This window comes from Mobula hypostoma, chromosome 29 (genome assembly GCF_963921235.1).
Source record: "Mobula hypostoma chromosome 29, sMobHyp1.1, whole genome shotgun sequence".
NCBI lineage: Eukaryota > Metazoa > Chordata > Chondrichthyes > Myliobatiformes > Myliobatidae > Mobula > Mobula hypostoma.
In genome coordinates, this window is record NC_086125.1 from 6,539,251 (window position 1) to 6,564,323 (window position 25,073).

The 25,073-nt window shown below is 47.1% G+C and overlaps 1 protein-coding gene across 2 annotated transcripts; it reads left to right on the top strand.

Annotated features, from left to right (window-relative positions):
• Nucleotides 1-173: 173 nt before the first annotated feature.
• LOC134339331 (alpha-N-acetylgalactosaminide alpha-2,6-sialyltransferase 3-like) lies at nucleotides 174-24,604 on the top strand. 2 transcript variants are annotated; one of them, XM_063035739.1, is made up of 5 exons: nucleotides 174-370; nucleotides 6,848-7,051; nucleotides 8,250-8,656; nucleotides 17,741-17,848; nucleotides 21,740-24,604. In XM_063035739.1, exons 1-5 carry the CDS (start codon nucleotides 350-352, stop codon nucleotides 21,927-21,929), a joined length of 930 nt encoding a protein of 309 aa, XP_062891809.1. In that variant the 5' UTR covers nucleotides 174-349; the 3' UTR covers nucleotides 21,930-24,604. The 2 variants fall into 2 exon arrangements, with proteins under 2 accessions (XP_062891809.1, XP_062891810.1); XM_063035740.1 differs by lacking the exon at nucleotides 17,741-17,848.
• Nucleotides 24,605-25,073: the final 469 nt, after the last annotated feature.

Sequence of the window (25,073 nt, forward strand, 5' to 3'; positions counted from 1 at the left end):
ACCAAGTGAAATTAAATGCACCCTGGCCCCAGCCTCGTACGGTGGTTGAACGCAGACTGCCAGTGTGCACCGTTAGATGTTTGCACTCAGCAATTGCAATTCAGTCTGGAGCTGCGGCTAGTGGGACTGAACCTGGCCTCCTCACTGTCACATGACATGGGGGAGGTGGGGAAGTGAGCTGCGAGAGGGAAAAGAAAGGGAGCGAGAGAGATAAGATCAGACATGATTTCACCCGCAAGAATGGTGCTTTGAGAAGGAGCAGATGGCTGTCTGTGTCCGCGAGGGCTAATTTCTCCAATCACAAGCTCATCCCCTCCTCTTTGCACAGAGCTGTTTCAGTGGAGTCAGGATGATTTTTCCTCAAAGGAAGGTAAACGCATCTTTCTTCTTCGTACCCTTTTCTGTATTCAGCTGGATCGAGAGGGGGAGAGAGGGCAAGGGGCAGCCAGTGTGATCAGCGCAGATCATTGCGCCTCTGTGCTCCTTGTCGAATTCACAGTATTCAAAACATGGTGCTCTTTGTCAAGCTAGACGCTGCTTGTCCATTATTCTAGACCTGTCAGTCAAGGCTGAAAGAATTGTGACGGCCACTGATAAAAAAAGTGTTAAGTGTATGCAGTAGAGTGCCCGTCTAACAAACGTGTCCTGATGAAGCCCATGTCCTCATCACCTTTCACTCCTGTGCCAGCTGACCTACACTGGCCCCTGGTATTCAAAATTCAATTCTCATTTTCAAATCCTCCATAGTCTTTCCTCTCCCTGCTTCTGCAATCTCCTCCTGCTCAGTAACCCTTTGTATGCTATATCCTAGTGTTACAGTCTATTTGTAGCATCTTAACGCATCCCAGAATTTACTTGTTCCGCCACTGGTGGCAGCATCTTTAGCACGTTCAAAGCCCTCGAATTTGCTCCTTAACCTTTCTTCCTCAACCTTTAACTCATGCCTTAAAATCCTTTCGCCAATCATTGCATGGCTCTTTGTCAAATTCAGTCTGATTTCGTGCCTATTGTCAAGAGTGTGGAACTATGGTGGGGTTCCAGAGCCTGGGCTGTTGTTGTGTGAAGTCAAATAAGTGTTCTTACCATGTGGGAAATGCTTAACCGTTAAGGGCGGCTGGTCTTTAACACGGTGACCAAAATATTATACTTGTATCTGTAAAAGCTGTGCTTTTCAATTAATTGTGACGCAAGGCCAGGAGGGGGCCACTCAGCACCTTAATTAGACCGAAATGCATTTCATTGCCTGGTGGAAATCATTATCCAAAGGTTCTGTTATTGAGCAATAATCAGTCTCATCAGTTCTGTTCCTGCAGTTGAAAAGATCATTGATAATCACTTACTCAGTACCTTTATTACTTCAGAACCATGTCCCTCAGTACTGTCCATCCTACAGAACCATGTCCCTCAGTACTGACCCCCTACAGAACCATGTCCCTCAGTACTGACCACCTACAGAACCATGTCCCTCAGTATTGACCATCCAACAGAACCACGTCCCTCAGAACTGACGCCCTAACAGAACCACGTCCCTCAGAACTGACCCCCTACAGAACCATGTGCCTCTGTACTGACCATCCTACAGAACCATGTCCCTCAGTACAGACCCCCTACAGAACCATGTCCCTCAGTACTGACCCCCTACAGAACCGTGTCCCTCAGTACTGACCCCCTGCAGAACCCTGACCCTCAGTCCTGACCCCTACAGAACCATGTCCCTCAGTTTTGTCCATCCTACAGAACCATGTCCCTCAGTACTGACCATCCTACAGAACCGTCCCTCAGTACTGGCCCCCTGCAGAACCCTGACCCTCAGTACTGACCATCCTACAGAACCATGTCCTTCAGTACTGACCATCCTACAGAACCATGTCCCTCAGTACTGACCATCCTTCAGAACCATGTCCCTCAGTACTGACTATTCTACAGAACTATGTCCCTCAGTACAGACCATCCTACAGAACCATGTCCCTCAGTACTGACCATCCTACAGAACCATGTCCCTCAGTACTGACCCCCTACAGAACCATGTCCCTTAGGACTGACCCCCTACAGAACACTGTCCCTCAGTACTGACCATCCTATAGAACCATGTCCCTCAGTACTGACCCCCTACAGAACCATGTCCCTCAGTACTGACCCCTTACAGAACCATGTCCCTCAGTACTGATCATCCTTCAGGACCATGTCCCTGTACTGTCCATCGTACAGAACCACGTCCCTCAGTACTGACCATCCTACAGAACCATGTCCCTCAGTACTGACCCCCTACAGAACCATGTCCCTCAGTACTGACCCCTAGAGAACCATGTCCCTCAGTACTGACCTCCTACAGAACCATGTCCCTGTACTGTCCATCCTACAGATCCTGACCCTCATTTTTGTCCATCCTACAGGACCATGTCCCTCAGTACTGACCCCATACAGAACCATGTCCCTCAGTACTGAACCCCTACAGAACCATGTCCCTCAGTACTGACCATCCTACAGAACCATGTCCCTCAGTACTGACCATCCTACAGAACCATCTCCCTCAGTACTGACCCCCTGCAGAACCCTGACCCTCAGTACTGACCATCCTACAGAACCATGTCCCTCAGTACTGACCATTCTGAAGAACCATGTCCCTCAGTACTGACAATTCTGCAAAACCATGTCCCTCAGCACTGACCCCCTACAGAACCATGTCCCTCAGCACTGACCCCCTACAGAACCGTGTCCCTCAGTACTGACCATCCTTCAGAACCATGTCCCTGTACTGTCCATCCTACAGAACCATGTCCCTCATTACTGACCCCCTACAGAAACATGTCCCTCAGTACTGATCATCCTTCAGAACCATGTCCCTGTACTGTCCATCCTACAGAACCATGTCCCTCAGTACTGACCATCCTACAGAACCATGTGCCTCAGTACTGACCCCCTACAGAACCGTGTCCCTCAGAACTGACCATCCTTCAGAACCATGTCCCTGTACTGTCCATCCTACAGAACCATGTCCCTCAATACTGAACCCCTACAGAACCATGTCCTTCAGTACTGACCATCCTACAGAACCATGTCCCTCAGTACTGACCCCCGACAGAACCATGTCCCTCAGTACTGATCATCCGACAGAACCTTGTCCCTTAGTACTGACCCCCTACAGAACCATGTCCCTCAGTACTGACCATCCTACAGAACCATGTCCCTCAGTACTGACCCCCTACAGAACCATGTCCCTCAGTATTGACCATCCAACAGAACCTTGTCCCTTAGTACTGACTCCTTACAGAACCATGTCCCTCAGTACTGACCATCCTTCAGAACCATGTCCCTCAGTACTGACCCCCTACAGAATCATGTCCCTCAGTACTGACCATCCTACAGAACCATGTCCCTCAGTACTGTCCATCCTACAAAACCATGTCCCTTAGTACTGTCCATCCTACAGAACCATGTCCCTCAGTACTGACCCCGTACAGAACCATGTCCTTCAGTACTGACCATCCTACAGAACCATGTCCCTCAGTACTGACCATCCTACAGAACCATATACCTCAGTACTGACCCCCTACAGAACCATGTCCCTGTACTGTCCATCATACAGAACCATGTCCCTCAGTACTGACCCCCTACAGAGCCATGTCCCTGTACTGTCCATCCTACCGAACCATGTCCCTCAGTACTGTCCATCCTACAGAACCATATCCCTCAGTATTGACCATCCTACAGAACCATATCCCTCAGTACTGACCATTCTACAGAACCATGTCTCTCAGTACTGACCATTCTACAGAACCATGTCCCTCAGTACTGACCCCCTACAGAACCATGTCCCTCAGTACTGACCATTCTGAAGAACCATGTCCCTCAGTACTGACCATTCTGCAGAACCATGTCCCTCAGCACTGACCCCTTACAGAACCATGTCCCTTAGTACTGACCCCCTACAGAACTGTGTCCCTCAGTACTGACCATCCTTCAGAACCATGTCCCTGTACTGTCCATCCTACAGAACCATGTCCCTCATTACTGACCCCCTACAGAAACATGTCCCTCAGTACTGATCATCCTTCAGAACCATGTCCCTGTACTGTCCATCCTACAGAACCATGTCCCTCAGTACTGACCATCCTACAGAACCATGTGCCTCAGTACTGACCCCCTACAGAACCGTGTCCCTCTGTACTGACCATCCTTCAGAACCATGTCCCTGTACTGTCCATCATACAGAACCATGTCCCTCATTACTGACCCCCTACAGAAACATGTCCCTCAGTACTGATCATCCTTCAGAACCATGTCCCTGTACTGTCCATCCTACAGAACCATGTCCCTCAGTACTGACCATCCTACAGAACCATGTGCCTCAGTACTGACCCCCTACAGAACTATGTCCCTCAGTACTGACCATCCTACAGAACCATGTCCCTCAGTACTGACCCCCTACAGAACCATGTCCCTCAGTACTGACCATCCTACAGAACCATGTCCCTCAGTACTGACCCCCTACAGAACCATGTCCCTCAGTACTGACCATCCAACAGAACCTTGTCCCTTAGTACTGACCCCCTACAGAACCATGTCCCTCAGTACTGACCATCCTACAGAACCATGTCCCTCAGTACTGACACCCTACAGAACCATGTCCCTCAGTATTGACCATCCAACAGAACCTTGTCCCTTAGTACTGACCCCTTACAGAACCATGTCCCTCAGTACTGACCATCCTTCAGAACCATGTCCCTCAGTACTGACCCCCTACAGAACCATGTCCCTCAGTACAGACCCCTTACAGAACCATGTCCCTCAGTACTGACCATCCTTCAGAACCATGTCCCTCAGTACTGACCATCCTACAGAACCATGTCCCTCAGTACTGTCCATCCTACAAAACCATGTCCCTCAGTACTGTCCATCCTACAGAACCATGTCCCTCGGTACTGACCCCGTACAGAACCATGTCCTTCAGTACTGACCATCCTACAGAACCATGTCCCTCAGTACTGACCATCCTACAGAACCATATACCTCAGTACTGACCCCCTACAGAACCATGTTCCTGTACTGTCCATCCTACAGAACCATATCCCTCAGTATTGACCATCCTACAGAACCATGTCCCTCAGTACTGACCCCCTGCAGAACCCTGACCCTCAGTACTGACCATCCTACAGAACCATGTCCCTCAGTACTGACCATGCTGCAGAACCATGTCCCTTAGTACTGACCCCCTACAGAACCATGTCCCTCAGTACTGACCATCCTACAGAACCATGTCCCTCAGTACTGACGATCCTACAGAATCATGTCCCTCAGTACTGACCATCCTACAGAACCATGTCCCTCAGTACTGACCATCCTACAGAACCATGTCCCTTAGTACTGACCCCCTACAGAACCATGTCCCTCAGTACTGACCCCCTACAGAACCATGTCCCTCAGTACAGACCCCTTACAGAACCATGTCCCTCAGTACTGACCATCCTTCAGAACCATGTCCCTCAGTACTGTCCATCCTACAAAACCATGTCCCTCAGTACTGTCCATCCTACAGAACCATGTCCCTCGGTACTGTCCCCGTACAGAACCATGTCCTTCAGTACTGACCATCCTACAGAACCATGTCCCTCAGTACTGACCATCCTACAGAACCATATACCTCAGTACTGACCCCCTACAGAACCATGTTCCTGTACTGTCCATCCTACAGAACCATATCCCTCAGTATTGACCATCCTACAGAACCATGTCCCTCAGTACTGACCCCCTGCAGAACCCTGACCCTCAGTACTGACCATCCTACAGAACCATGTCCCTCAGTACTGACCATGCTGCAGAACCATGTCCCTTAGTACTGACCCCCTACAGAACCATGTCCCTCAGTACTGACCATCCTACAGAACCATGTCCCTCAGTACTGACGATCCTACAGAATCATGTCCCTCAGTACTGACCATCCTACAGAACCATGTCCCTCAGTACTGACCATCCTACAGAACCACGTCCCTTAGTACTGACCCCCTACAGAACCATGTCCCTCAGTACTGTCCATCCTACAGAACCCTGTCCCTCAGTACTATTCCCCCCTGCAGAGCCATCTCCCTTAGTCTGCCCCTTGTATAGAATCATGTCTCTCAATATTGTCCCCCTCCTTCAGAATCATGTCTCTCAATACTGTCCCCCTGCAGATCGAAGTCTCTCAGTACTGTCCCTCGTACAGAAGCACGTTTCTTAGAATTGCTCCACTGCTGTTCTCCTTGTGTTGTTCTTGAAATGAGGTAATTGTCACTCAGTGTAACCCCTGCAGCAATGCAATTGTTTTTCCGTACAGTCACCTCAAAAGTGTCCTTGCCCGCAGGTGAACTTTTGGGACAGCTCTGTGCCCCCTCACCCTTCCGTATCAGACATACTGATTCTGCATGATCTCCTTCTGGAGGCTATGCTTGTTGAAACTCCCCTTTGTCTGCGGGGAAACTCTCCCCCGTCGTGCCTCTCTAATAGTGTAGAAGCTGCCCCTCACATCTCCCCATTTCTAATGTTACTCTGCTTCCACCAGCACTCTGCCTGTATTGTCTCCAGACAACACAGGGAGCCTGCTATGTTACCGCATACGGCCGGTGGGGGGCGCGGGTGGTTTGGTGGGGGGGGGGTACATCTTTGGACTGAGGGAGGAACCAGGAGCACCCAGAGGAAGCCCGCAGCTCGTACAAACTCCTTACAGGCAGTGGTGGGAATTGAACCTGGGTCACTGGGACTGTAAAGGGTTGTACTAACCATTACGCTACCGCGCCGCCCCATGCACTCTTTGTAGTTTGTGCAGTACTTTGCTCTGTTAGAGAACTAACCAGATTGCTCTGTTTCCCAGCGGAACGTGTTCCTGGTGGTGGTCCTGGTTGGTGGTGTGTCGTTCATTGTGGCTGTGGTCCATTACATCCACCAGGCTCCCTATCACATTATACTCTCACAGCTGGCTGCCAGGCCGGGCACTGATGGCCTAAGCCACTTCTTCAGTGCGTTTGGTCAGAGTAGCAAGGTGCTCCAAGGTTATGTCAGCATCCCCGAGCAGCAGGTAAGTCCGTGGTACGCTCCCTTGGTCCTCTCCCTCAGTCTGTGGTATACTCTCTCGGTCCTGTCCCTTAGTCTATGGTACGTTTCCTCGGCCCTGTCCCTCAGTCTGTGGTACGCTCCCTTGGTCCTGTCCCTCAGCCTGTGGTACGCTCCCTCGGTCCTGTCCCTCAGCCTGTGGTAGGCTTCCTCGACCCTGCCCCTCAGACTATGGTATGCTCCCTCAGTCTGTGGTACGCTCCCTCGATCTTGTCCCTCAGCTTGTGGTATGCTCCTTTGACCCTGTCCCTCAGACTGTGGCACACTCCCTCGATCTTTGGTACGCTCCCTTGGTCCTGTCCCTCAGCCTGTGGTAGGCTTCCTCGACCCTGCCCCTCAGACTATGGTATGCTCCCTCAGTCTTTGGTACACTTCCTCGATCCTATCCCTCAGTCTGTGCTATGCTGCTTTGACCCTGCCCCTCAGACTGTGGTATGCTCCCTCGGTCCTGTCCCTCAGTCTGTGCTATGCTGCTTTGACCCTGCCCCTCAGACTGTGGTATGCTCCCTCAGTCTGTGGTACGCTCAGTCAGTCCTGTCCCTCAGACTGTGGCACACTCCCTCGGTCTTTGGTACGCTCCCTTGGTCCTGTCCCTCAGTCTTTGGTACACTTCCTCGACCCTATCCCTCAGTTTGTGCTATACTCCTTTGACCCTGCCCTTCAGACTGTGGTATGCTCCCTCGGTCCTGTCCCTCAGTCTGTGCTATGCTGCTTTGACCCTGCCCCTCAGACTATGGTACACTCCCTCAGTCTGTGGTACGCTCACTCAGTCCTGTCCCTCAGACTGTGGTACGCTCCCTTGATCTTTTCCCTCAGTCTCTGGTGCGCTCTTTCGATCCTGTCCCTCAAACAATGGGGTGCTCCATTGACACTTTCCTTCAGTCTGTAGGTCTCCCTCAACCCTGTCCCTCGGTCTGTGGTGTGCTTCCTCAGACAGTGGCAAGTTTCGTCAATCCTGTCCCTCGGTCTACGGGTACTCCCTTGACCCTGCGTTTTGTATGGTGTCACACTCCCTCGATCTCTCAGGCTTCAGCGGGCTCTGTCAGGTCTGTTTTGCTGTTGGCCAATCCTCGGCTGAGGGACACTGCCTGTGTGATAGACGGTCAGGAACTTGAACCGCAGATTCGTGAATGATATGTACCTGTCCACATCCCTGTCCCCAGCCCCTGGTCCTCACCTGTCAACAGTGCAGCATCGTTTCCAGTTCTGGGCAGATGTTGGGCAGGAAGCTCGGTGCTGAGATTGACCAATCAGAATGCATATGGAGAATGAACAATGCTCCAACTGAAGGCTACGAGACCGACGTGGGCAGCAGGACCACGGTGAGGGTGGTCTCCCACACCAGCACCCCACTACTTCTCCGGCAGGGGGCTTTCCTCTCCGGCCTCAACAGCTCCTTCCACGTCTTCTGGGGCCCGCAGCGCAACATGAGACGAGATGGCAAAGGAATTGTCTACAACATGCTCAGGACCGTCCGCAATCGCTTCCCGGACGCCAAAATTTACACTCTGACAGAGGAAAAGATGAGATTCTGCGACGTCACCTTTAAAAGGGAGACTGGGAAAGACAGGTAAGAGGAGCAGGATCCCACAGTTCTCTGCATCTGACAATAGAGCAGAACATTGTCACTACAGGTAAACACCAGAAAGTCTGCAGACGCTGGACATCCAAAGCAACACACAAAATGCTGAAGGAACTCAACGGGTCAGGCAGCATCGATGGAAATGAATCAACAGTTGGCATTTCGGCCTGAGACTCTTCCCAGGATTGAGGAGGAAGGTGCCAGATAAAAAGGTGTTGGGCGGGAGGGGGAAAAGAGGCTGTCTGGAAGGTGATAGGTGAAGCCAGTTGGGTGAGAAAGATCAAGGGCTGGTGAAGGAGGAATCTGATAGGAGAGGAGAGATCAATACTGTATTGATCCCAAAGGAAATTACAGTGTCATAGTGGCATTACAAGTAAACAGATATAAAAATATTAGAAGAGAAGTCAGAAAGAATAATAAATAAGTTACCTCAAAAGTAAGATATACAAGATTAACAAATCAAAGGTTCATCATCATCGTCAGGTGCCGTCCCCAGTTTGAGCTTTGACTGCCATGGCCCACACACTCCTGTTTCGGGTCAAGTGGATCAATTCATTGGTATTCATTTCCAGTTCTCTGGCGGCTGTCTCCATTATCATTTGTCTTTGTCTTCCTATAACCATATAACCATATAACAATTACAGCACGGAAACAGGCCATCTCGGCCCTTCTAGTCCGTGCCGAGTTCTTACCCTATTCTAGTCCCACCGACCTGCACTCAGCCCATAACTCTCCATTCCTTTCCTGTCCATATAGCTGTCCAATTTAACTTTAAACAACATCGAACCTGCCTCAACCACTTCTGCTGGAAGCTCATTCCACACAGCTACATTCCTCTTGCTTTCTTCCCTTCAATCTTTCCCATAATTACCGTGCATTCTAACTCCTCTTTCCTAATCACATGTCCAATGAAGTTACGTTGCCTTTTCATGATCTCATACATTATTTCACTTTTTGTGCTTGCTCTGTTCATGACATCCTTGTTAGATAGTCGTTTTGTCCACGATATTCTTTGCATCCTCCTCAAAAACCACATCTCTGGTGCTACAATTCGTTTCCTCATGTTACTAGATATTCTCCAACATTCTGATCCATATAACATAACTGGATAAACGTAACATTTTAGTACTCTGAGGCAGGTTGTCATGCCTAGTTTAGTGTTGGTCAGTATATTCTTCATTCTCGTAAAGGTGTCTTTTGCCATCCCTATTCATCTGTTGATGTCCATGTCGCACCTGCCATCTGATGTCACCCAGCTTCCGAAGTAGCAAAAGTTCTGTACTTGTTTTATGTCTTCCCATTTATTTTCAGCCTGCAGATATTCTCCTTCTTTTTGGATATCACCATACATTCTGTCTTTTTGCAATTGATAGATAGACCCATTTTTGCACTTTCTTCAACAATTATACCAATTAAGTTTTGTAGTTCTTCCTCCGTACTTGCAATTAACACAGTGTCATCCGCATATCTGAAATTATTGATGTTTTCACCGCCAACTTTGATTCCCAAGATGTCTCTTATTTTTTGTAATATTGTTTCACTGTACATATTAAACAGGGGAGAAAACACACCCTTGTCTAACACCTCTCTTGATTTTCGTAAACTGACTCACTTCTCCATCTATTCTTACAGCGGCAGTTTGTTCCCAGTACAGATTTCTGATTAGGCGGAGGTCTTTCGAATCTAGTTCTAGAGTTTCCTGTAATATTTCAAATAATTTATTGTGCTTCACTTTATCAAATGCTTTTGTGTAGTTGATAAAACAAACAAACAAATCTTTTTGCACTTGAATAGCTTGTTCTGATAGTATCCTTAACATCAATATTGCATTCCTTGTACCTTTGTCTTTCACAAAACCACATTGTTCTTTACCTATTTCAGCTTGCATCTTACTTTTGTCTCTTGTCATCAAAATCCTTAGAAGTATCTTAGTGATATAACTCATTAAACTTATGGTCCTATGTAATTCACGTTCTATTGCTCCAGCTTTCTTAGGAAGAGTGACAAATACTGATTTTTTTCATCTCTTCTGGTATTATTCCAGTCTCATAAATGTCATTGATTAATCAGTAAGTTTTTCAATTCCATAATCTTCAAGGGCGATAATTTGTTCCATTACTAATTCATCAGGACCTGCTGCCTTTCCTTTCTTCATCTTATTTACTGCATTACGAACTTCAGATTTAAAAAATACTTGAACCTTCAATGTTCTTCTTAATTTCTGGTTTTTCGCCTCGATCGTCTTCAAACAATTCCTGAATATACTCAGTCCATTTGTTCATAATCTCATCTTTTTCCATGATAATGGTACCGTCCTTTGCTTTCAAACATCCACCTGAAGAACAGAGGAGCCTTTCACCAGTGATATTCTTGATTTGTTGATGTAGCCTAATGGAAGAAAGGAGACCGAAGAAAGCAAATCCTATGGAATGTAAGTCCTTAGATAAAAAAGTTCAAAACTTATGTCAAAAAGCCAAAGAAGAATGGTTAAACCAGGAATGTGAGCAACTAGAAACCAAAGGTTACAAAATTTATAAGATTTCCAAGTTAACACTGATAAGATGGTAATGCAAGAATTACTGTAATATGAGTTTGCTTTCACGCGATCCAATTAAGAAGTGATTGTAGTATTGCTCAGTACTGTACAGGGTGTCTGCAATAGCAGGGTGTGGTAAACAGAGCTTAAACAGAGTTCTGGTAAACAGAGGTTAATAACAATCTACAGGAGGGGGTCATCACTTCCCCGGCTATAGTTTGATTCGTTATAGAGCCTAATTAGCGCTCTTTGGAGCAGTGCAGTTGTCTTAGTCTATTACTGAAAGTGCTCCTCTTCAGCTTCATGTAGAGGGTGAGAATCATTGTCCAGAATTGCCAGGATTTTCCCGAGGGTCCTATCACAGCCTCCAGTATGTCCAGTTTAACTCCTATAACAGCACCATCCCTTCTAATAAGTTTATTGAGCCTGTTGGCATCACCAGTGTTGATACCTTTGCCCCAGCACACAACCGCATAGAAGATTGTACTGGCGACAATAGACTGGTAGAACATGTGAAGGAGAGGCCTGCATACTCCAAAGGACCTCAGTCTCCTCAGGAAGTAGAGGCAACCAGGGGCGTATTTACAGAAAATAGCGCCTATGGCAAGCACTGAAATTGTGCCCCTGTCCAAACATCTGAGACCCATCTTTTAGATAACTTTACCATAATATCAGCTCAAAAATACCAGTTGAGTTTGTTAATCTTTTAATTAACAAATTAAGGCACTACATGAAAATTATAACTGCACCTTCCTTGCTTTCACTGATGCAAATTGGTCTATGATGTGATCAAAGTCAGGTTTTTCAGTTTCTTCTCTTTCTACACTCAGCAGAGCGAGATCACAGAGTCTGCCTTGACCCATGGAGGCTCTCAAATACGGAAGTATTAGTTTTAACTTGCTGAATGATCTCTCACAGCTGGCGATGGAAACTGCGATGGCTAGCATTATCTGAATAGCAATGCGAAGATTGGGGAAGATGCTCTCATCTCCATACTGAACAATAAATTCAAGAAGCTCTTCAGGTCTTGATATTCTCATGTTGACTCGCCTTGATAGCAACGTTCTGCCTGATCAGGAGTCTAGTCAAGTATAGTACTTGCCTTTACAAATGCTTCTCAGCAAACTCTGGCGAACAGTGGATGCCATCATGTGGATGAATTTGTTCTGGACACCCGGTGGAAGATAAGATGTGGATCAAGGATGACTTTCAAAATGAGTGAGGTGTTCTTTTATGACAGGGTCAAAGATGGCCAGTAGTTTCAGTAAGCCAAGGAAATTTCCCACATTGGAGTCATCATCTAGCTGAAGTGACTCCCTGTGTCCTCGCAAAGCCAGGTTCTGAGTCGCAAGGGATTTTATGCGGTGAAGGATTCTCGTCAAGATATCACGCCATTTCTGCTTTTCCTTCTCAATCTGTGACTGAAATACCACGTCAATAACTCCTGTTTTCAGCTAAATTTCTTTCCACTGTGTGAAGCATTCCCCATGATTCTTGGCATTTTCATGAACACTAATCCTTTCAGGTGCTTTCCACTGGTTGAATCCACTTTCCTGCTCCAATGAGGATTGATGGTCTGACCGGGAATAGAGAAGACAACAGATACAAAATGTAGACTTTTTAGAAGGGGAATAGACCAGCTATGAGCGAGTCACTTCCTCACCACGATCATTTCCCAATTTCCTCTTGAACTAAGTTTTGTTCATTGAGTGGTTATTTGTTGGTAGGAAAGGCCCCTCACTGTTCTGGAAATACTTCGAACCCAGCTTTATTATTTCTATTCTCAACGTGTCAGGCAGAATTGCTTTTCCAGTATCCTTGTTGGACTTCAGAAGTCCAATGTCATGCTGTTCAATCACCTCTGGTATGTCGGTTCGAGGCTCTTTGACACCATCCAGTTCACTAGGTTCAGTGTCGTCAGGTTCAACCTCATCAATAAACACAACATCACCACCACCACCATCGTCTTCCCCTCCTGTCATGTCCACGTTCTCTGTGGCAGACTCACTCTTAATCTCGTCATACTCGGATTTATCTGATTTGACTTCCTCCTCGGTTTGTGACACATTTGTACTCGATCCACCTTCAGATTCTAACAAACTTGTAGCAGGTGCAGGCGACTCCATGGAATGCGTCGAACTACTTGTTCCGGGCTTTTCAAAGAAGGGCATGAAGAACTTGCTCAACTTCTTGGCTTCCTCCGCCTCCAACTTTCATCTCTTCCGTCCTTCAGCTCCACTTTCCTTCTTCTTTGTGAAGAAACATTTCATGGTCTTCTTACACAATGCTCTGAAATAAGGCCATCCTGGTGCCTCTCACCCATGATAATCAAAGACAGATCATACGTCTGAAGAAAATTCTTTTTTCACTATTCGAGGATGGCTTGTCTGACTTTAATAGAAACTGCTCAGTGGCGCTCCCCTTCAAATGGCGCCCAGGGCGCGTGCCATACCTGCCATACCTTAGATACGCCACTGAAGGCAACGCTGGTCCTTCTTGTACACAGCCTCTGTGTCGTTGCTCCACTCAAGTCTGTCATCCAGGTGCACCCCCAGGTACTTGTAGGTCCTCACCACCAATGGTAACTGGGAACAGTGCAGGCTTAGTCTTCCTAAAGTCCATCACCATCTCCTTCGTCTTACTGATGTTGAGCTGCAGATGATTCAGCTTGCACCATTTGACAAAGTCCTCCACCAAGGCCCTGTATCCATCCTCCCGTCCTCTCTTTATACACTCAACTATTGCTGAGTCATCAGAGAATTTCTGCAGATGACATGACTCAGTGTTGTATCTAAAAGTCCGAGGTATACAGGGTAAACAGGAAGGGAACCAATATAGTCCCCCGTGGGACCCCAGTGCTGTTTATAGCCATGTCTGACACACAGCTCTGAAGCCGCACAAACTGTGGCTACCAGTCAGGTAGTCCATTATTCAGGATAGAATGGAAGTGCCAACCTGCATTGAATGGAGATCTTCCCCCAGCAATGAGGGCTCTATGGTATTGAAGGCATCGGAGAAATCAAAAAACATGACCCTCACAGTGCTGTCCTGCTTATCCAAATGGGAGTAGGCTCTGTTCAGCAGGTAGATGACACCATTATCGAGTCCAATGTACTCCTGGTAGGCAAACTGCAGAGGACCGAGGGCTGATCTGATCAGGGGTCGGAGGTGAGCCAGGACCAGCCTCTCTTGGGTCTTCATGATGTGTAAGGTCAGGCCACTGGACAGTCGTCATTCAAGACTTTCAGACGGCCCTTCTTGGGCACCGTGACCACACATGATGTTTTCCACACAGTTGGAACCCTTTCCAGGCTGAGGCTCAGATTGAAAATGCGCTGGAAAACTCCACACACTCCTTCAGGACCTTGGGGTTCACACCATCCGGTCCCAATGCTTTGCCGTGTCTCAGTTTCCCCAGAGCCCTTCTCACCTGCTCAGTAGTGAAGGTGAGCCCATGAGGACTGGGGATTTGGTGGAAGGTGGGGGCCAAGGGGGGTGACAACAGCAGTTGGTATGTGGAGGTGTGATAGTAGGGCAGGGCAAGGAGGGGATGTAGGCAGTGCTCGCCTGTGTTTTTCATCCATGTGGACCATAGGAGAAAGGAAAGAAGGAGAGGACCCAAGTGGAAGTGGTTGCTAGGTGAGAAGAGGTAAAATGCCAGAGAGCAGAATAGAGGAAGGAGGGGGGGAGGGAAATTTTTTTAACTGAAAGGAGAAATGGATATACATGTAATCGGGTTGGGGACTACCCAGACGGAATATAGTGTGTTGCTCCTCCACCCTGAGGGAGGCCATGGACCAACACGTCGAAATGGGAATGGGAGTTAAAATATTGGGCCACCGGGAAGTCCCTCTTGTGGCGGATGGTGTGGAGGTGCTGGACAAAGTGATCCCCCAGTCAGCGACAGGTCTCAGCAACGTGGAGGAAACTGCATCAGGAACGCCGGAATCACTACACCGTGAGATGAGCCACCAGGCGCGGACTGCTGTTTAGAGACTGACACCCTCACTGGGGGTCTGTGCAAATGTTGTCAGACTCATTGACACAGTGGATATCTGTGCAAACATCAACACACTCACTGAGGGGAGGGAATCTGTGCAAATGTCAGCACACTCACTGGAAGTTAGTGCAAACATTGGCACACTGGAAGTCTGGGAACACTGACGGTGAATATCTGTGTAAACATTGACACACTGGGAGTCTGTGAAAACACTGACATGCTCACAGTGACCGCACTGGCAGAGACTCTGTGATTATTGACATGTGGACTCTGTTCAAATATTGATACACTCCGTGGGTTGTACACCTGGCGTGTCCACAGAACCCAGGACAGTGACAGTGCCGGCCATGTGAACACTCACAGTATACTTGGTCCTGGAATGACATTTCAAAATCTGGACTTAATATTGAATTTAGCATCATCAGGTTCTCATCTCTTTTGTTCTTGTAGCTCATGTGTCTAGTGTTGACAACTTCCTTCATGTTTCACTGCTAGTTAACTTTAGTTATTCACCATCCCTCACTGCTCTCTTTCACCCAAACGGCCTCACCGTCTGCTCTCAGTCCTATCAGAGACTTCCCCTCTCCTCTCTCTGCTCCTTTCTCTTTCCCTTGTTCACCTCTCACTTTTCCCCAGTTCTGACAAGAAGTCGTAAACCTGCAGCATTGTCTCTGTTTCCCTGTTTCCCTTCTGATCCATTGACCATTTTCTATTTTAACCCAAAAAGGCAACACAAACTCTTACTCATCAGGGACTTTGCTGATTTGTGAGGCTGTTGGATCTCCGTTTAATCTCTGAAGTCAGAAAGGGCAAGCATTCTTAATACCAAGATTTTAGTTTACTTCAGAGTGCAAACAAACATACAAATGCTGTGTAAACTAAATAAAGAGCTGAGAAATGAGGGTGAGAGGTGAATTAATGCTAAGAGTGTAAGACAAAGAAATAAAAGATGGTGTTTCTGAAAAAAATCTATCACTTTTATAGATAAGGTAAAGAAAATTCCTTAGATAGAGGTAAATTAGTTAATAGGCTACAATTACAATTATATCACATGGGTAATGTACTGATACTTAGCCAATGAAAAATGAGAAAGGTGATGAACCGTTAGTTTAGCTGCTATACCGCTTTCTGCCAGTGAGTGTGAAAGATACACGAGTTTGTAAAAAAGTACAAATCTTATAAAAAGTATTATTAAAATAAAACAGTGGTTTCCAAACAAGGAGCACACACAAAATGCTGGAGGAACTCAGCAGGCCAGGCAGCATCTGTGGAAAAAAGTACAGTCAACGTTTCGGGCCATCTGCTGAAGGGTTTCAGCCCAAAACGTCCACTGTACGTTTTTCCATAGGGGCTGCCTGGACTGCTGAGTTCCTCCAGCATTTTGTGTGTGTTGCTTGGATTTCCAGCATCTGTAGATTTTCTCTTGTTTCCAACGAGGAGTTGAATTATAACTCTCTCCTGAATTTCCATCTGACAGCTTGGGATTAGCCTGGATATTTGATACAATACTGCACTGTTTCCACGTCTATCTCATTTAGAATAGGTGCTGAGTCAGACACTTGTAACCACAGTGGGACGACACAATGAAACAGCGGGTAGAGCTGCTACCTCAGATCTCCAGCAACCCAAGTTTGATCCTGGTGGTGCTGTTTGTGTGAGATTTGCATGTTCTCCCAGTGATAAGCACAAGAGATTCTGCAGATGCTGGAAATCCAGAGCAACAACACTAAATGCCGGAGGAACTTAGCAGGTTAGGCAGCATCTACAGAGAGGAATAAACAGTCAACATTTCAGGCTGAAACCCTTTATCAGGATTGGAAAGAAAGGCGGAAAGAAGCCAGTGTAAGAATTTGAGGGAGAGGAAGGAGTACAAACTGGCGGGTGATGGGTGAAGACTGATATAGGATCCTGGCCTGAACGTTCACTGTTTATTCCCCTCCAAAGATGCTGCCTGACTTGCTGAATTCCTTCAGCATTTTCTCTGTGATAACATGGTTTCTCCTGGATGTGTCCATTTCCTCCCACAATGTCAGTAACTTACCCCTAGTGTGTAGTTGAGTGGTAGAATTTGGGGCGCGTTGATTGGGAATGCGTGGAGGATAAAATGGGACTAGTGTGAATGGGTGGTTGATGGTTAGCATGAACTTGAAGGGCTGAATGGCCTGTTTCTGTGCAGTATCTCTCTACGACTCCAACCCTCCTGCCAGTTTCTGCTCACCGTTCGTGAGAAGAGCATTCGAGCATTCAATCCCAGTAGACGTTGTCTTTCCACAAGGGGAGAGTGGTTGGCAGTTTTCTGTCCTGTGATAGAGTCCATAGAAAAGTACAGCACAGAAACAGGCCCCTCGGGCCCTCTAGTCCTCACCAAACCATTTAAACTGCCTGCACCGGGAGCACTGCCCTCCATACCCCTACCGTCCGTGTACCTATCCAAATTTCACTTACACGTTGAAAGCAGGCTGACGTCCACCACTTGTCCAGCTGGTTCTGGTTCTGTTTCATCCTCCGATTGTTAACCTGATTCTCTGTGTTGTAGGGTGCTGTCTGGCTCTTACCTCAGTACCGGTTGGTTCACTTTCATCCTGGCAATGGAGGCCTGTGACACCATTGACGTCTATGGAATGATCAATGATACGTACTGCAGGTACCAGGAGGGGCATGCTTCACTTCACTCAGCCCATCCCTCCTACACCCCTGCCCACTGCCCCGCTCCCACGACTTGTGTAATGTCACAGTCCTTTGGGCAAGCACGTATGGAGTTGTTTGGGAGCAGTTGTTACCCTGCAGCCCCCGGTCTCCTGGACAGGCGTCAGCTGTGAACTCACTTTCAGCGACACTGCAGCTCGTGTTCTCTGTATTCTTCTTTACTTTTGTTGTGTGTGTGTGTTTTTCCCCCCTGTAGATTCTGTTGGGTTCCTTTGTTTGGTGGGTGCCTTCAAGAAGGTGAATCGCAAGGTTGTATATAGTATACATCTCTCACTCTCTCCCTAATGAGTATACATTAAACAGTATACATCCTAAACAGTATACATCTCTCTCTCCCCCTAATGAGTATACATTAAACAGTATACATCCTAAACAGTATACATCTCTCTCTCCCCCTAATGAGTATACATTAAACAGTATACATCCTAAACAGTATACATCTCTCTCTCCCCCAATGAGTATACATTAAACAGTATACATCCTAAACAGTATATATCTCTCTCTCCTTAATGAGTATACATTAAACAGTATACATCCTAAACAGTATACATCTCTCTCCCCCTAATGAGTATACATTAAACAGTATACATCCTAAACAGTATATATCTCTCTCTCCCCCTAATGACTATACATTAAACAGTATATGTCCTAAACAGTATACATCTCTCTCTCCCTAATGGGTACATGTTAAACAGTAATCAAGGGAGAAGGCAGGAGTTTGGGGCTGAGAGGAAAATTGGATCAGTCATGATGAAATGGCAGAGCAGACTCGATGGGCAAAATGGCCTAATTCTGCTAATTCTGTTCCTATACCTTAAGGTCTGATATATTCCAACTGGCTGCATCGTGGTCTGGTATTGGGGTGGGCTATTGCACAGGATTGAAAGAAGCTGCAGAAAGGTGCAGAAACAGAAATTTAAAAAGACTAGTGGGGTGGTGTTCATGGGTTCAATGTCCATTCAGAAATCAGATGGCAGAGGGGAAGAAGCTGTTCCTGAATCATTGAGTGTGTGTCTTCAGGCTCCTGTACCTCCTTCCTGATGGCAGCAATGAGAACAGAGCATAACCTGGGTGATGGGGGCCTTAATGGTGGATGCCACCCTTTTGAGGCATCGGTCTTTGAAGTTGTCCTGAATGCTAGGGAGACTGGTGCCCAGGATGGAGCTGACTGATTTTACAACTCTCTGCAGCTTACTTCGATCCTGTACAGTGCCCGCCAGCCCATAGCAGACAGTGATGCAGCCCAGTTAGAATGATACAAGTGTAGAAAGTTCTGAGTGTCTCAGGTGACATACCAATCTCCTCCAACTCCTCATGAAATATAAACTTCTGATCGTAAATCTATGCTCTCAAGTTTTAGAGACCCCTGTCCTGGGAAAACGTGAACACCCATCCTCCTTGAGATTTTATAAACCTCCTGCACTCCCGCCTACCTGGCACCTCTGAGAACGCCACTCCTGGCAACATCCCCACGAATCTTTTTCATTTGTTATTTAGAGATACAGCACTGTTGGTGGAACCTGTGCAGGTAAGGATGAGAGATTAGAGAAGTCTTACAGATTGGATAGAGGGATTAGAGGGGATTACAGCCAGCAAGCTACTGGATGAACTCAGCAGGTCAGGCAGCATCTGTGGAAGGAACTGAACAGGGGACAGTAGAGGGAGTGGTACTGATAGTATAGACAGGGCCAAACCACAAAGGGGAGAGCGAGCACAGTACTGATAAGGTGAGTGGGTGGGTAGGGGGGGTGGTAGCAGGTGGAGAGAGGGGGCTGTGCCAACCGGGAGAGGGAGGGGAGAGAGAGGGTTCTGCGGAATAGAGAGGGCTTAGCTGGCTCAGTACACCAGGGAGGGGGGAACAGAGAAATGACGAGGGGAGTGTGAGACCCTAAGTATTTGGCCATCAAGTCTTCTCCACCATTTCATCACGGCTGATCCATTTTCCCTCTCAGCCCCAGTTTCCTGCCTTCTCCCTTCATGCCCTGACTAATTATGAATCTATCAACCTCTGCCTTAAGTATACCGAGTGATTTGGCCTCCTGTGGCAATGAACTCCGCAGTTTCACCACTCTCTGGCTAAAGAAACTCCTCCACATCTCCGTTCTAAAAGCAATTGCCTCTATTCTGAGGCTGTGTGCTCTGGTCTTGGGCTCCTCCATCAAGTGTAGGAACGGCGGGCTAGAGGGACATGCTGAGATCAGTTGGATGATTAACGATGAAGGGGCTGTTGATGGAAGGAGAGCCAGTGATGAGAGGAACTCGCAGGATTCGGGCAGCGTTGTTACTCAATATCTGTCATTTATTGCCCACCCCTAGTTGACCCTGAGAAAGTGATGGTGGACTAACGCAGCCCCTCTAACAACAATGGTCCCACAGTGGTGTTGGAGAGGGTGTTTCAGGTTCTGGACCCAATGACAGCCAAAAGAGAGAAGAAGAGAGAAATTGCCTTTAAACTCACGAGAGAGCGTAGGCCATCAACTTTTTTTTTTGCTGTTGCTGTTTCTGTAGCAGGCAATTTCTTTTTTACGAGGTCGAGTTGCTCGCTCGACGCTCAACCCAGCACGGATGGAAAGCGTGCACAGGAGCCGGCTGGATTCGAACTCAGGACCTTCCGCCCCAAAGTCCAGCGCTGATGCCACTACACCACCAGCCGGCCAAATGACAGCCAAGCCACGGCAATATGTTTCTGAGTCAGGGTTGTGCGTGATTTTGAGGGAAACCTAATAGTTGATGATATTTCCATGGAGCTGCTGCCCTGCATCCACCTGGGTGGTGGAGGTAATATGTTTGGTAGCGGAGGTGAGTAACTGCAGGACATTCTGTGTCAGGATGTGCCATTGCCGCATCATCTGAATGGTTTAATTGGTAGATGGGGTGCCAACCATGTTGGTTGCCTAGTCATGAGTAGTTGTAAAGTCGTGGGGGTCATAGAAAAGTACAGCACAGAAACAGACCTTTCGGCCCATCTATCTGTGCTGAACTATTTAAACTGCCTACTCCCATCAATCTGCACTGGGACTGTAGCCCTTCATACTCCAACCATCCACGTACTTATCCAAGCTTCTCTTAAACGTTGAAATCCGGTTTGAATGCAGCTGGCAGCTCATTCCACACTCTCACAGCCCTCTGAGTGACGAAGTTTCCCCTCAGCTTCCCCTTAAACTTTTCACCTTTCCCCCTTAATCCATGACCTCTAATTGTAATCCCACCCAATGTCAGTGGGAAAAGCCTGCTTGCATTTACCCTATCTATACCCCTCATAATTTTGTATATCTCTATTAAATCTCCTCTCAATCAATCTTTTGCATTCCAAGGAATAAAGTCCTAACCTATTCAATCTTTCCTTGTAATTCAGGTCCTACAGGCCCAGCAACTTCCTTGTAAATTTTCTCTGTACTCTTTCTCAATCCTGTGGCCAAACCAGCCAAATGCAGGACATCCCATCAAACCCCTGATCTGTGCCTCAAAGATCGTGGAAGGGCTTTGAGAAGTTCCGAGGTGAATCACTTGCCGCCGGATACCCAGACTCCAACTTGTCTTGATTCTACATTATTCATGTGGCTGGCTCAGTTTTGTTACTGGTGACAATATTGAAGGATAAATTATGGTTTCAGGGTGTAATGGAGATTTCCCTTGCGTTGAAGTTGTACCAAGGGTTCTTTTGTGGTGGGATTGGGGTTGTGTGATTGCTGAGAACAGGTAATAAATAGGTGTAAGGTACCTAACATGATTGTGCAAGGATGGGTCATTTCAAGAAGCTACCGGTTATTGCAAAATAAGTTACGTTTCTCCATGGAAGTAAGATGGTGTGTCTCTCTCCTGTCTACAGGGCTGAAGGGCACCAGAACGTCCCGTACCATTACTACGAGCCCAATGGCCAGGAGGAGTGCACGGAGTATTACATGCATGAAAATGCCCGGTATGGAGGGCACAGGTTCATCACAGAGAAAGCAGTGTTTGCCAAGTGGGCGAAGGAGAGGAAGATCAGGTTCTTCAATCCCACTTGGCAAGTGTCCTGACCAAGTCTTTGTCATCGGACTGTATCCCTCGGAGACCGGTGGCAGTGGCCAGGCGCTCACTTAACTAACTGAGCGCCACGAAGTCGTCATTTTGAGTGAACCCAGGCTAGTTTCTATTTCTGTGCGCTGCCAATAAATGTTGCCCCACCCAGCTGTTGGTGTGAGGACCAATTGTTGCTCTTCATTTGCTTGTGGAGAAGTAAAGTGCAGTCAGGTGGAGGTCCCGCTGGTTTATGCGACAAAGAGTTTGTCAACACTGCTGCCCTTCCGTTGAGACATTTCCTCCATTGCGTCGCACTTTAGAAGTAACTTGTTGGCTGGAGGGGACATGAGCAAAGCTCTAGAAAGGCAAGTTTGTCTCCTTTGAAGGCTGGCTGGGGGGAGGTCATTGGTGAAGATCTCCATCCCAGAGAAGGGAAGGTGAGGAAAATTGACGGCAGTCTCGTGTTCAGACAGTGATTTGTGGAAACAGTATTCTAATACTACTCACGATCGAACCTGTAACAAACACAACTTGTATTCTAGCATCAGTTTATTCAGTTTTTCTGCTTGCTGTTCACTAACTTTCAATGACAAATCCAATTTTGTGAATGACCTGCATGCCCTTGATATGATTCCCACTGTTAACCTAGCTCATCTGCTGCCTGAAGAGGTTGTATGTTATTTTTTGCTCGTTTCAGTTTTTGGCTGGGAATGTCCACACAGTAGCAGCAGGTGCCTGTACTGCATCTCCGAGACAGCACAGAAGCAGGCCCCTGTGTCCACCATCAAACCACTTTGATGAGCACTTTCACTCTGTCTGAGACAAGCAGGGTTTCCCGGTGGCCAACCATTTAATTCCAATCTCCATTTCCTATCCAACATGTCGATCCATGGCCTCCTCTACTGCTACGATGAGGACACTGTCAGGTTGGATGAGCAACACCTCATATTCCGTCTGAGTGGCCTCCAACCTGATGATGTGAACATCGATTTCTCTAACTTCAGTAACTTCTCTCTTCTTCTATTCTCCACTCTGGCTCCCCTCTTACCTCTTTTTCTCCTCACCTGCCCATCATCTCCACCTAGGCTCCTCCAGCTTCCATGGTCCACTCACCACTCCTATCTGAATCCTTCTTCTTTAACCCTTTATCTTTTCCACCTTTCACCTCCCAGCTTCTCACTTCCCCCACCCACCGACCTTCCCCCCTCACCTGTCCGCACTTATCACTTTCTAGCTATTAATCCGCCCCTTCCTCCCACCTTCTTATTCTGTCTTCTTCTCCCTTCCTTTCTAGGAACAGGTGAAGGGTCTCAGCCTGAAACGTCGACTGTTCATTCATTTCCACAGATGCTGCCTGACCTGCTGAGCTCCTCCAGAATTTTGTGTGTGTTACTCTAGACTTCCAGATCTGCCTAATATCTAGTGTTTATGCGTTTATATTCATTCAATTGTATTCTTCCAAAGATCCCATTAAATTCCCCTGTAATAACACCACTAGAGCCTATTGCTGTAGTTAATTAGCCTACCAAGCCACGGGCCTTTGGGAAGAGGGAGGGAATCTGACACCTGGGAGAAACCACGTGGTCACAGGGAGAATGTGCAAACTCCACATAGACAGCACCGTAGATCAGGATTGAAGCTGGGTTGCTGGAACTGTGAAGCAGTGGCTCTACCAACTGCTTTAAAATATTAGATCGAGCATGTAAGATGGGGATAAGGCAGTTCTTCTTCCTCTGAAGTTAGGAACCTCTCTTCCTCAGAAGGTGATAGAAGCTGAGTCCAGGAGCATTCCTGGGGCAAAGGTAGTTAGATTCTGAATATGAAAGTGGTAAAAGGCTGCTACAGGTAAGCAGGAACGTGGAGTTACAATCAGATCGTTTACAACAGCAGAGAAAACCCATGCAGCCAAGTGGTCAACTCCTGCTCTTAATTTGTTTGTCCATACATACACAAGATCACCGGACGAAGCAGGAGTATCCACAGCCTGGCTTACCCTTCAGTATGATCATGGGGTAGGGATTTCCAGAGATTCACCTTGCAGTTTCACTGCAGCTCCATTTTAAATCTCCAGCCCTTTATAGTGTAAGTGAGTCTCCTTGTTTGTGACAGCAACTTGTGAAAACATCCACCTATCTCCCCTTTAGGACCTTAAATGCTTTAATATTAAACCTTAAATGTTTGAACAAGCTCACCTCACTCCTTATTCTTCTAATCTCCAATGAGATTGTAATCAATCAATCACTCAACATTCATGGTCACTGTGAAAATTACATGCAAGTCCTTTAAGTAGCCTAGCCTAAAGGAAGGAACAGAGAAGGCTGGCTTCTTTTCCAGAACTTTTCAAACCACTGCAGAAAATAAAGTACTTTTCTAGTTACTAATTGTTATAATGTTGACAACGCAATCACCAATATGCGTACAGGAAGATCCCACAAACCGTGATGCGATGTTAACAAGATAATCAATGTTAGTAATGTTGGAACATTTCTTATGAGGTCACGTGAAGTTTTTCCTTTCATAAGATGGTACGTTCCTATTATAAGATAGGCTTTTTTTCCCAACTGCCTTGTGTTGATCTAATATTGGCCTCCAATGCAACCCTGAGCTCAGCAACCTAGTGGGATCTTCTAGACAAAATCTGCAGGTGCTAGAAATCAACGTAATACACACAACATGCCAGAGTAACTCAGCAGGCCAGGCGGCATCCATGGAAAAGAGTGAACGGTTGATGTTTTGGGATGAGACAATCTCCTAACCCTTGTATCGGTAGGCAACAACTGTTACTGGTGACCCAAGCACCAGTAGATCACTTCATTGGTGGGAGATCTGGTTAGGAGCAAGAATATGAAGAGCCAAGTGTATTGTCTGGATCTGCTACCATTGTGTTCATTGTCTGTACCTACCCAAGTACAGCCACCAGACAGTATTATAGAGTCAAAGCCCCGAGACTCTGAGGTTTACTGTCTGCCTCAGAACAGTTAGACTGATTTTAGAGTAGTTCAAAAAGTTGGCACAACATTGTGAACAGAAGGATCTTTAATGTTCTACGTTCTATAATTGCAGCTAGGGTAGATGTCCACAGGAAGTTCCCTCTGGCCTGATGAATTCAGTACTGGGGGCACTGGCCCAGAGTGAGGGCATTCTTTTAGGACTGATATAAG

Bases quoted from the DNA above. Each gene is read 5' to 3' on its own strand.
- LOC134339331 (XM_063035739.1), top strand. From the start codon at position 350: ATGATTTTTCCTCAAAGGAAG. The intron at 7,052-8,249 runs GTAAGTCCGTGG...CCCTGTCCCCAG, and splicing joins TCAGCATCCCCGAGCAGCAG to CCCCTGGTCCTCACCTGTCA. The intron at 8,657-17,740 runs GTAAGAGGAGCA...TCTGTGTTGTAG, and splicing joins AGGGAGACTGGGAAAGACAG to GGTGCTGTCTGGCTCTTACC.